This window comes from Sander lucioperca, chromosome 9 (assembly GCF_008315115.2).
Source record: "Sander lucioperca isolate FBNREF2018 chromosome 9, SLUC_FBN_1.2, whole genome shotgun sequence".
Lineage (NCBI taxonomy): Eukaryota > Metazoa > Chordata > Actinopteri > Perciformes > Percidae > Sander > Sander lucioperca.
In genome coordinates this window covers 39,106,568-39,119,508 of record NC_050181.1, presented here as the reverse complement: position 1 = coordinate 39,119,508, position 12,941 = coordinate 39,106,568, and the positions used below count along the sequence as shown (strand labels likewise).

At 39.2% G+C, this 12,941-nt stretch overlaps 2 protein-coding genes and 1 long non-coding RNA gene across 6 annotated transcripts in view; 1 reads left to right on the top strand and 2 right to left on the bottom strand.

Moving 5' to 3' along the window:
• Window positions 1-12,941, bottom strand: part of si:dkey-154p10.3 (zinc finger protein 135) — a 307,986-nt gene that overhangs the window by 80,425 nt on the left and 214,620 nt on the right. The gene's annotated exons all lie outside the window — the stretch shown is intronic.
• Window positions 4,332-5,966, top strand: LOC118495828. Its single transcript, XR_004898271.1, has 4 exons — window positions 4,332-4,431; window positions 5,242-5,335; window positions 5,473-5,672; window positions 5,848-5,966. It is a non-coding gene; the product is annotated as an uncharacterized LOC118495828 (long non-coding RNA).
• On the bottom strand, window positions 6,414-8,410 carry LOC116056339. The gene is made up of 5 exons (XM_031308527.2): window positions 8,291-8,410; window positions 8,011-8,204; window positions 7,703-7,850; window positions 6,848-7,052; window positions 6,414-6,760 (listed from the first exon to the last, which is right to left on the bottom strand). Exons 1-5 carry the CDS (start codon window positions 8,390-8,392, stop codon window positions 6,453-6,455), a joined length of 957 nt encoding a protein of 318 aa, XP_031164387.2. The 5' UTR covers window positions 8,393-8,410; the 3' UTR covers window positions 6,414-6,452.

The following is a 12,941-nucleotide window of genomic DNA, read 5'->3' as shown; positions in this document are numbered from 1 at the left end:
CCAGTTGGTTGAATCAATCCTCCCTCTGTGATGTAGAGCAGGAACTCTGGTCTGGATCTCTGGTATTGTCGGTACCACTGGATATTGTTGATAACACCCTCATATGTACAGGTCAGGTTGATGTTTCTGCCCTCTGCAACATGTTCTTCAGTACTTTCTGGCTTTATGCTGTTCATGGAACCCAGGGCTGCAAAATGAGTATTATTCACATCAGTTATCATTGACTTATACAGTGAATACTCCAGTTATGAAATATCTGGTTAATACAGCAGGTTATATGAGACTTTGATCTCTCTTCTAACACTCACCTATAAAGGGAGAGAAAAGTAAAAACAGGTAAAGCAACATGTCTTTGGAGTTGTTAAAGCCAAACAGACAGCAGATGAACAATGTTCTTCCACTGCAGTAGAATGAAAAACTAAACAGCCTCTCTGATGTGCAGCTCTTCTTCTCAACATCAAGCTGATTGTGCTTTTAGTTCCTCAAACATTTCTGCTCTGGAGACAGAAATAATCTCATTGGTTGAGTTAAACTTTAGTGGGCGGGGCCAGAGAATAACCTTTTTCTAAATGGTATGAGGATTAAAGTTTAGATCGGGCCCAAAATATCAAGCCCAACCCTACCTGAGCCATTGCACGTTGTTTTCGAGCCCGCCCCGACACATTAACTGTAATTATGAGCCCGATCCAGATTTAAACCTGACAATATTTTAATACGTGGGCCGTTATAACTGACTTTCTCAACTAGAATTCCAAGTTGTTAGAACTTCAAAAATCTGTTAAAAATGATGTTAATGAATAATACAACAAGGACGAAGCATGCATGGGGGTAACAGATCAAGGCAGCAACATAATCAAAGCCCTGGAACCAAATAGGAGAAATTCTTGTCTCAGTCACCTAATTAATACTGTCCTTCACCACGGTCTGCATGCTGATGCGCTGTCAGACATCAGGAGAAGGGTCTGCTTGCGGCCGCTCACGCCACGCCCCCTCTGCTCACAGACAACAGTGCTACAGAAGGAGGAGACAGGATGTAGCTCAGTTTACCTCACACTCAAATCAGACACTTAACTACACTCTTCTGAAATAACTAATTTGCTCAGTTTTCCTTTAGTTATATATGATTATTAATGATTAATGATACTAATCTATGTGAAGACACTGATCACGTTAATGATTTCTCATTATCAATAATTATCAACAATGACTTAACAAGGTGGGAAACAGATAATATCAATATTCAATTTTCATTTTTAGAACAGGCCTGAGGGCTACTCATGTGGTCCTTGGGGGCTACCTGGTGCCCGCGGGCACCGTGTTGGTGACCCCTGATCTAGACTGTATCATTACATACTATTCAATGTTTAACAGTGTGTGACTCCCTCTAGTGGATGTTGTGGAGTATATTTTTGTCGTTTCTCCAAAGGTTTTTGTACAGAGTTTTGGTGTTTCCTGTCACTGTGGGCCTCAGAGCACAGTAGTACACAGCAGAGTCAGACAGCTGAAGCTTCTGGATCTTCAGAGGAACTGATGTCTCGTTGATTGTAGCATCAAATCTGTCCTTCTGGAACTCTGGAGCATTTTCTGCTGTGTTTGAAAAACTTTTCAAAATGTACTTTGGGTAATCATTTACTTCTTGTTTGTACCAGAATAAAGTTCTCGAATAACTTGTCGAAGTTGTCTCAAATGTACAGTCAAGAGTAACTGTCTCTCCTTCAGTAGTAATAACATACATAACATAACATAGCTTTATTTGTATAGCGCCTTTCATACATCGATTGCAGCTCAAAGCGCTTTACATCCAAAACATTCAACACAACTCTCGCAGGAGCACATTTAAAGCACGCAAACAGTATATTTGCACTGTTGCACTGGTATTTTGCTTATTAGTTGACTGAATAATAATAATAATCACATACATAACATAACATAGCAGGGACAGATACAGCATGACATGAGGAGAGGAGAGGGGAAAAAAAAACAACTCTCAGACTATCCTCATAAAGATAAGAACAGTGTGGGAACAGGAAAAAAACACCTCAGCACGTAAGCACACAAGCAGTACATTTGCACTGCTGAACATAACATAACATAACATAACATAAATGTACAGTTGCACATTTAGCGGCGAAGGCGTGGGACTCGGGAGAGGGTAGGTTGGGGAGTTTTGCCTGCTGAGAAACGCACAGCCCGGCAGTCCCACTAGTGTCCCAGTCCGCCGAATGTTATAGCGATAACACAGCACGTTGCCGTGGTGACACAGCACGTTGCCGTGGTGACACCCTTGAACAGTCCAGAGCCGATACGACAATCAGCAGGCAGTGGGGAAGACGGGGGAGGAACCAAGAGAGTCTCGCTTGCAGAGCCCCAACAGGGTGACTGTTTGTTCCAAGAAACGGCCTTGGCAAGGCCGTTCAGGATAAGGGAGCCGAAAGATTAAATTTGTTTTGTCTACACGAATGGCTGCTCTAATTTAAACATTCATTCTATTGTCCAACTGTTCAACTGTTCAACTGGTCAATTTTTGTTTCCAAATCCATGACCTTCCTCATGATGGTAACCAAGCCGCGGGTCATCATTACCATGTTGTATTCCATCACGCGATTAATAGTCCCAGTTTGCAAACTGATCGCTTTTCCGACAGCTTCAGTCAGGCCAGGCAGCTTCCTTGGGCTTTGGACAGCTACCAAAGTCTTTCCAATTCTTCGATAAACCAGAGCGAAGCATCCTCCAATCAGCAACATTCCAGTTATCAGGGTTCCAAATAGGTAGATATCCTCAACGTCCTCCACGGAAAGAGCAGAGAGACACACGACACGCCGTTTCTCCCAGCCGTCCATCGTATACCCCGCAGCAAACGTCCCGTCAGGACATGCTGGCTCACCCGAACCAGTGCTCCTCCTCGAGAAGACAGTGACAATTGCGTTGAGAGACCAGTTAATCAATTCCATGATTTTTAGGTATTTGTAGAGCCTTGCAGGGAGAGTCTCTAAAAAGTTAACAGTAGACAACACAAGACAAGATAGCAAGCAGGGTAGGCCTGGGAGGGAGAGGGAGAAAAAGCGACCGCCTTCGCTGAGAGCTGGAAAGAAAGACTAATGACATCTCCTGTTGGCTGGATCACTCTGTCTTCTCCTTTACACTCTTGGGAAGAAGAGAACATGCAGAGGAAGAGATTAATTCATAAAGATGATTGATTAAAGGAGAACAATCAGTATTTTAAATAGTTACCTAGCCAGAGAGTCAGAATCAGGATGTTAGTCAGCCAGTGTTTCATGTCTGCAGTGAGAGGGGAGGAGAGAGAGGAAGAGCATTGATACTCTGATGGATCTGGGCAATCCGTGTACCATTCGTTCATTCGTTTTTCAAAATAAAACCAAAACTCAAAAAACAAATAAATGACTTGTTTCTTCAAAATTCGTTTCCAAAACCAAAAGGAAAGAACGGATAACAACTCGTTTTTCCCATTTACAATTTTGTGCTCAAATGAAAAATGGAAAAAACGGATAACGAGCGTTTCACCCCGTTTAATCCAATTTTTATATTTTTATTTGACGCAAGATGCATGACCTGGATGTGACCTTAACTCGTGGGACAACGACACCGACACAACCAACAACAGCCTATGTTGTAGCAGGTAGCAACTAACAACAGAAATGGACATTTTTGTGCTTTTTAGTGGAAGTAAGAGGGTTACTCTGAAGCCTGAAGACATGACCACAGAGAAGATATCAGTTATTTTCCAGGTATGTATTTTACTTAAAGCAATAAAGCGATATAATATAACGTTATGGTGTTTAAATACTCGTGGGCGCGCACATACTAATCTATCCAACGGCTATCGTTTATGGACTTTCAAAGTTATTAGTGTGTTCGAAAGGATTATGGTGTGATGTTTTTTATGTTTTTAATTTACTTTGTTTTAGGTTAACACTGATTTGCATGCCACACAACTGAACTAAAATATGTTCTCTGTTTTACCTGTGACGTTATATTATACTTTAGCTTTCGTAGCAGTGACTGAGAATATGTCATTAAATAACAGTTACTAATGAAAATGTTGCTGACTACAATGTGAATCCATATATTATTTTGTAATAAAAGCACAAAAAGCGGTGTGGTTGGCTGGACTGTACACATTTTGGTGCTTCTGTTCTATCCTGAACTCCTGTCATAGGTCCAAAAGGAAACCGTTTATTTGACGGACGACACCAACGTGGCCATATTTCCCCGACCTGATGGTGACTTCAACTGCTTTGACCTCATCGCCAGAGGTCATTATGAAGTGCATCGCGACAGCACCACTGTGGAAAAATCTGCAGGGGCACTTCCCTCAGGCCAGGCTGCTCGCTTTACTTTCCACCGCCCACCAAGCACTGCCACAAGCTCCTCCTGTCCAATTCCAAGGAGCACCACCAAAACCTTCGTGAGGTGAGTGAAAAAAGAACATTTACATCTTGCTAAAACATCTGTCACTACTGTTACTACTTTCTTTTGCTACATTATTTGAGCAGGTGTGTCCAACTCTGTTTACTGGTAATCCCTTATCCTGCATATTTACTATCTGTTCCTGCTGCACCTGCAACTTATCAGCAAAATTAAGCTTGTTTATCCAAGAGCTTGATGACCAGCCTTACATTAAGTGCTTATTGTTATCACTGTATATCAGGGTTCAACAATTAATACAAATATTATCGTAATTGCAATATTGCCAAGTGCACTATCCAAATAACAGGAACTGCATTTTTTTTAATTATTTGTTCCCATCAATATTCAGGAATGTCTTCATTGCTGAAGTCCTGAATGGAAAGCTAGAGACCACCAAGATGGTTACAGTCCGCTTCTCAGAGTTTGAGGCTTGTGTGGCAACAATCACCAGTAAGGTGAAAGAGGCCCTTGGACAGCAGGAGTCATTTATTTTAACAGATAGTCAGGGCAACAAAATGATTGACTCTGATGGAACTAGGGGTATGTTTTAAATCATTGCTGTGTAAATGATATTTTCTGCAGCCACATTAGGAACTTAAGTGCACAAACAGTTCACACATGTAACATCTGAATTAGGGAAGTACACCTAAATATTCTCATATTAAAAGTACATTGTGCATTCATAGCTTTCTTGGGTGCTTCAAATCTGTTTATAGTGTCTTATTTTTAAAATTCATAACCCACATAGGATATAAGTTATCAAAAATACTGCAAATATTTGGTTAAAAAAATGTCCTATTGTTTTCATTGCAGGGTCAGCATACTGGAAGCAAAATTCCAGGAAAGTATTTGCAGTGCCTGAACCACAGATGGAACTGCTACAAGTCAATAAAAGGAAGAGGTTGAGGTAACTGAAAATTTTCTATTTTTAATTTTTTCCACACCATTCATGTGGTTTCTTTTGGATGACCTGATGCTGTGTGCGAAAAACAAATTATTAAGGTCTAATTAAATGTTACATTGTACATTTTTTATGTTTTTCAGTCGAAGAGAAGATACCGGCCTTCAAGAGGTTATGGCAGACATTGAAGAGGTTGTCGAAGCAGCCCAGGGACTAAAAGAAGTTTCGAAGATGATTAAGGATTTGAGTGGATTTGCACATTCCACAGTGACAACAACCCTGTCTCTTTCAGAGGCTGAAGTAGCTTCTTTAAGAGTGGTTTTTGCCTGTCTTGTCTGCAAAGGTTAGTACTGTTTTACAATGGGTCATTAGGAAGATGGAATTACAGATCAAAATCACTTCACTTGTTTGTGTTTTACTAGATTTGACATGCTGTGTGGATTTCATTTATATTTGGTCATTGTAGTTTGGCCTACGTACTGAAAATAAATGAAGTGCATATTTTTTTTAACCTACAGGTCCTGTAGACAAGCCAATGTTCTCAACATGCTGCAGAACCCTAATCGGGTGTAAGGCATGTGTTGTGGAGTGGAACAGCAGCCACAGTTACTGCCCGAAGTGTCACGCTGTGGATTTGGAGAACAGCGTTCATGAAGTGGCTGGACTCTCTGAGGCGCTGGCACCACTAGAGAAGTTATTCCTTTAGTATGTTGCTATGGTGGCAACAAATATGTTCATACAGTTCTTCAGTGCCTTGTTTTTATAGAGTAACAATGTCTAATGTTAACAGTATTATTGTCACGTGTAATTGTGGCACTTAGATAAGGTTTACAAGATTTTCTACCTGTTATACAAGATTTTCTACTTGTATTTTTTCACATTAAAAGAAATATGCAGACATCTGAACAAACTTGGAATTTATTCATCTACAGCTGAGCTTAAATCAGTTTCTCACAACTACTGTACAAACATATGCATAGTTCATTGGTGACATTTGAGATACTTGAGTATTTTCTTTTCATAACTTTTTACTTCTCCACTACATCTCAGAGGAAATATTCTTTTACTCCACTACATTCATTTAGTCTACCATTGGCCTAGTTTGCGACACCCCCAACTGTATTTACCTTGCATGTCTATTAGTAATATTGATCAGATAGATCAGTGCCTCCTGAAACACACTATGGTCATTGTTAACCACTTTTCCAAAAAGAAGAGACATGTCTGGAAACCTCTCTCCAAACAGCTGCTCAGCACGACATCGGTCTTGCTCTGATGAAAATGGGTCAGAGCCAAAGGCAGACACCCAAGTCAGGGAGGACCCCAACTCCTGCTCATACATGTGTGCTGCCTCTGCAGCATTGGGCAGCAGCTCTGTGGGAATTCTTGCTGGACAACAATCAGCTGCAAGTTGGTTTGGTATCCCTCTGCCTAAAATGGGTAATTATTTTTATTAGTTTTGGACAAAATTGTCAATTGTTGTAAAGCTCCATACATACAAATACTAGCATAGCCTACCTGGTATCCTATGGGCATTCCAGGACTGCACAACCCTGGCAAGTCCAATCTGACTCACTTGACATGCCAGGTTGGAGACACAAAATTTGGTTACATTATCCTGCATGTCGAGCAGCTCTTGATCCAGCAGGTGAACCAGGGCCTGTTTTAGTGGATAGTTCACTCGATTGTTGACCTCTGGCCAAATTCTTTCCACACGAAGGTTCTGCTTAAACACAATAAAACTGATTGGTCTGATTGGAAACACTTAAGATCAGAAAAACCAAATCAGAAAAAGTTGGTCTGGTGTGTAAAATACAGGTATAAGCAGTAGTAGACAGCATTAATTTACAAATGTCCTTTGATCTTGAATTATGTTGCAGACAGTTTGAAGTCAAAGTATTTAAGCTTTCAATTGATATGTAAAACATAAATTCCTGCCATTCAAGCCTGTACCTTATCCCAAGAGTTGGGACATACAGTACCATTAAGTGATGAGGTGAAAAACTGAATAATGATGCTATAGGTAAACAGCTAATTTCAGCAGTGATTGTACAAGTTAACAACATCGCAAGCAATCAAATCAGCCATTGAGTAGAAGCCTGCAGTGTGGAATAGGCTTAATGCTTACCCTTACTTCTCTTTTGGAAAAATCCAAAAGACTTTGTCCATATGGTACAGGTTTTACCAGTTTAGCAATTGAGATTCCCTGTCAAAACGTTTTTTGAAAGGTGTTGCAGGCTTAAATGGCAGGGATAGATAATTACTATCAACCATTTATTGATTTGGGATTGTAAATATAAAATATTTTCACTGTAAATATATTTTGATTAATTTCGAAGGTTACTTATCTGTAATCAGTAGGATAAAATTCACCCTTGAAGAAGTTGTTTGTACATATGGTAGCCTGTTGATGTTATGTCTGTGTTGAGACATCTTTTCTTGCATGTACAGGGTCAAGTAAAACTCCCTGCCATGATCCACTCTGATTTGGTCCCACATGCCGTTTTGGACAACTGCTTTCCTGTAATAGAAAATGTGTAGATTATATGGATACATATGTGGATATGATACATTCAAATTCCTATGTAGCACATACTGCTTGTAATGTAAAAATACTGACATTGTATGATAATCCCACATAGTGCTTATATTTACTGTTACTGTTATTAACCTTGACTTGCCTGTAAACTTCCTCATAAATAATAAGGTTGTTTTTCACTGGCATTGTGGATTCAGCAACAATTTTGCTGCTGAATCCATCAATAGCCAAGACGTGCGTCACTCCAAACATTGCCAGCTTCTCATTCTGGTCTAGGTGGAGTTTGTGGCCCATATACTCGGCGTGGTAAGGAACTGGATTCAGATTACGTGCTCCCTAAAACAAGTATAATTCAATCAATGCAAGGTGTAATAACAATAAGATTGACTTTTTCTCAAATATAATTAATGTAGGTGACTTACTTGGCGACGCAGCTCATTATACGGCTGGTGTACCTCTTTGAGAATTCTTCCCACTCGAGATTCTCCTGCCCTTACCCCCACTGATGACAGGTATCCTGTCATGAATTTTCGGCCGTAACAGGGACCGGTCTGTTAAGACAAAAAAATTTGGATTAATTTAAACAATAATTAAATTTGAAATGTAACTTTTTAAAATTGTAAACAAATGAGTCTTGGATTAGAAACTATAACCAAGTACCAAGCTGAAACATTACACTGCTCCCTGGGGCTGTCTTTGTTGTGTGCAGGAGGTCTGGGATAGTAATTCAGGTCGGGATTTTGACTCCATCTCAGGCCACCCTCTCCCACTAATTGTGTAGGGCAGGCTAACTGTGTTTTTAATTCTACATGTCACAAAACACTCACTACAAAAGTTTAACATAATTGTCTATTCACCTATCAAACCCTAACCAATATGAACTGAAAACTTTCAGTTAACCCACATTAATGTTTTAAAGACAATAGTCTATAACATTAATGTGTAGCTTAGACTACTGTAGGCCCAGCACTGTGTGCTTAACTTCTGGTCAGATATTATATAGCACTGAAAAAAAATTCCATCTCTGAGTGAGTGAGAAAGAACAATATTTGTAAACGTTAATTATGTTAATTTTCTTGTTCTAATGTGTAGTTATTTTTTAAACTGTATTCACTCTTTTATAATTAATACTGTATACTATTGTGTAGGCCTAATCTCCATATGATGTACGCTAAAAGTGTGATCACCCTGTTGCACTTATTATTGCTCTGATGTAATACCGCCACAGAGTGCCGTGCTCACCGTGTAAGGTTAACATTTGCTTACACACTCTTATTAGATAGGTTAACGTAACTTAATAGGCTACTTGGTTAACGTAAACATGGTGGGTACTTTCTTTCCTCGTCTTGTGAGCACTTACCTTATCTATCGATAACATGATTGCCGTTTCCAGTTCTGCGTCTGACACATGTCTTTTTCGTCTGAGCTGATGTTGAACACAGAATCTTCTGACAGACATTTCCGAGCATCTCGGGACATCTATCTGATGCAGCGCGGTGGAAATCTCAGCATGCGTTCTACCATCCTCAAAAAGCTGGCGAATTAAGTCGGAATATTCATCCAGTCCGGCCATGTCTTCTTGTCTTGACCTCTTGTTTGTTTGGCGGACTCTGGTCCTAATAAAGGTCACATCCGGGTCATGCATCTTGCGTCAAATAAAAATATAAAAATTGGATTAAACGGGGTGAACCGCTCGTTATCCGTTTTTTCCATTTTTCATTTGAGCACAAAATTGTAAATGGGAAAAAACGAGTTGTTATCCGTTCTTTCCTTTTGGTTTTAGAAACGAATTTTGAGGAAACAAGTCATTTATTTGTTTTTTGAGTTTTGGTTTTATTTTGAAAAACGAATGAACGAATGGTACACGGATTCTGGGCCTTCACATCATTGGTCCTTCCTCTTTTTTCAGGGTACTAAAGTATAATCCGTTTTTTCGTTTTAAACCAAAAACGAAAAAAGGAAAAAACGGGTCGATGTTTCGTTTTTTGTTTCAAACCAAAAACAGAAAAACCAAACTATGAGCTCCGTTTTCTCGTTTTTCCAATGTCCATACAAATTAAGAATTAACTGGAAAACTGCTCGTTTTTCAACTGTTGTTTTTTTGTTATTCATGTTTCTGTTTTAACCCAAGAACGTGAATACGGGCTCATTTTTATAATGTGTATAATCATTGAAAATCTGATGGAACACAGGTCTCGTTTATAATGTTATTTTGGTCTTACGTGTTAAGTCAAAAGTTGACTAAAACCAATGCGCTCTGGACAGGAAGTAACAATAACATGTCAAAATAAAAGTATGAGAGCTGTAATAACTGCCAGAAGAACAATGTACTTTAGCTTTTGCCTGTAGCTTGTCAGATTAAGCTACAGTTAATTATTTAGGGTTATATAAAGTATTTAATTGAGCAACATTCATTAATAGCCACAAAGGGAGTAAGAATGGATATTGTTTTAAAATAGAAATAGGATTATAATAAGTTTTAAATCACATTTTAAATAAAATCTGTATTCCCCTACATTATGTGTGGCGTTATTGACTACTTTTACTCTAATCTACTCCAGCCAGTAAAAAGAGACAGAAAATATAAGGGCTTTTTTAAATTGCTCTGCAGAATATTGTTTGTGACATGGTTGACCACATTAGCTGCCAATGAACATGTCAATGTGATGAACATAAATTAACAAGTTAATGTGTACTGGAGAGTCTCTCATTCTGGTCTGGTCTCCTCAGGCCCTGCAGACTAGACCAGAGTTCATGGTGAGCATGGTAGACCTCCTCACTGCTGGGCCTGTGCCTGGATCACCCAGCTCATTAGATGTTCACTGATCATACTAAGGCCTTGAAACAGTAGTTGGCCAATATTGGATAATAAAATATAATACATGATAGGTATTGTGGGGTTGAATTACAATAAGGACTGGTCAATGGTAAGCACTGTGGCCTCACAGCAAGAAGCTACTGGGTTGGAACCCTGGTAAGCAATATAAATATGTACTGCCATTGTATTGTTGGAGCAGCAGCAGATGGCACAGAATCATGCAAATGTTTAATGTTACAACCGAGATATCTCTCTCTCTCTCTCTCTCTCTCTCTCTCTCTCTCTCTCTCTCTCTCTCTCTCTCTCAGAACATACACTTCCACAAAGGCTGGTGCATGTTTATCATATATTGTATGGTGCTGTGGACCCAAGTGGCAAATCTGAATCAGAAAAGTGGCCTACTGTAATATTCTAGCAGTAAACCACAAGTGTGGTCCAGTCTGCAGGGCCTGAGGAGACCAGGATGAGAGAAGCAACATGGCAGCTTCCTCACTAATATGATGAGAGGTTTGCAATGTGGCCCAGTTGTATCTGCAGGAGTTCTTCATCACGCTCAAACTAATGGCAGTTAAGTTGGTCAACCATGTCACATGAATATTCTGCAGAGTTTCAATAAAAAGAAGCCTTTTCATTTAGTTTCTTTTAGGAAGAAACCTCGGACAGACCCAGGCTCTTGGTAGGCGTGTGTGTGTGTGTGTGTGTGTGTGTGTGTGTGTGTGTGTGTGTGTGTCTGTCTGTCTGTCTGTCTGTGTATGTGTGTGTTTATGTGTGTGTGGGTGTGTGTCTTTCTGTCTGTCTGTGTGTGTGTGTGTGTGTGTGTGTGTGTGTGTGTGTGTGTGTGTGTGTGTGTGCATGCACATACTTGTAAATATGCACGTGTGTCCTGTGTGTTTATCTTCTGTAAAGCTCAATAGTGCCCTGTTGCACTACCAGGTCAAAATTTTCCCGGGAAGACCATAACTGCTATAAAATTGAATAAAACACCCAAAATTTTATGAAAGTTGTGAATATTAATTTACATGCGAAGAGCATGGAAGGGAACAATGCATGTTATTTTTGGTTAATTTGGTTGAAAGTGTTAGATGCCTTTTTACTGGCTGGTGTAAGATTAGAGTAACTAGTCAATAACTGCCACACATAGGCTAATAATAGATGAATGTAGATTTTATGTGATTTTAAAATTATTATTAAATAATTAAATACTTTATATAACCCTAAATAATTAACTGTAGCTTAATCTGACAAGCTACAGGCAAAAGCTAAAGTGCCTCGTTCTTCTGGCAGTTATTACAGCTCTCATACTTTTATTTTGACATGTTATTGTTACTTCCTGTCCAGAGCGCATTGGTTTTAGTCAACTTTTGACTTAACACGTAAGACCAAAATAACATTATAAACGAGACCTGTGTTCCATCAGATTTTCAATGATTATGCACATTATAAAAATGAGCCCGTATTCTCGCTCTTGGGTTAAAACAGAAACATGAATAACAAAAAAACAACAGTTGAAAAACGAGCAGTTTTCCAGTTAATTTTTAATTTGTATTGAGATTGGAAAAACGGGAAAATGGAGCTCATATTTTCTCTTTTTCGTTTTTGGTTTGAAACGAAAAACGAAATATCGACCCGTTTTTTCGTTTTTTCGTTTTTGGTTTAAAACGAAAAACGGATTACACTTTAGTACCCTGACCTCAGCTGGAGCGGGTAACGCCAGCTCTGCAGACGGACCAGAGTCAGTCAGCACCGGGGAGCGAACCGCGGGGACCGAGGTCACTGTGGCTGCCGCTGTTGCCTTGGAAATGACAACATCCGGTCTCTGAATATGAAAATAACAGGCTTTTTTTCATTTCTATTTTCGAGTGATTTTATTTTTGTTATATGAAATAGAAAATAAAAATCAGAGCATATTTTTAATTTCTCCCATCCCCTTTTGACCATGAAAAGGAAAAAAATGCCTTGTATTTCAATTTCAAATTTTGTATTTTAAAACAAAAATCAAATAAGCATTCGTTTTTTGTTTTTAATACTGTTTATGAAATGAAAATCGAATGAATGAAAAAGTACACGGACCGTACATGGACCGGATACATATACTTTACAGTGTTATTCCCCTTATATATAATATAACTGTGGACATGTATGCAATGAGCTACTCAGATTACTTTTACACTTAGCTAGCTGTTAAGCTTACCTCGATTTATGTAAGCTAACTTTGTTAGCAGCAGTAGCGGCCAGGTTGCCGATGCAGGTGGGTG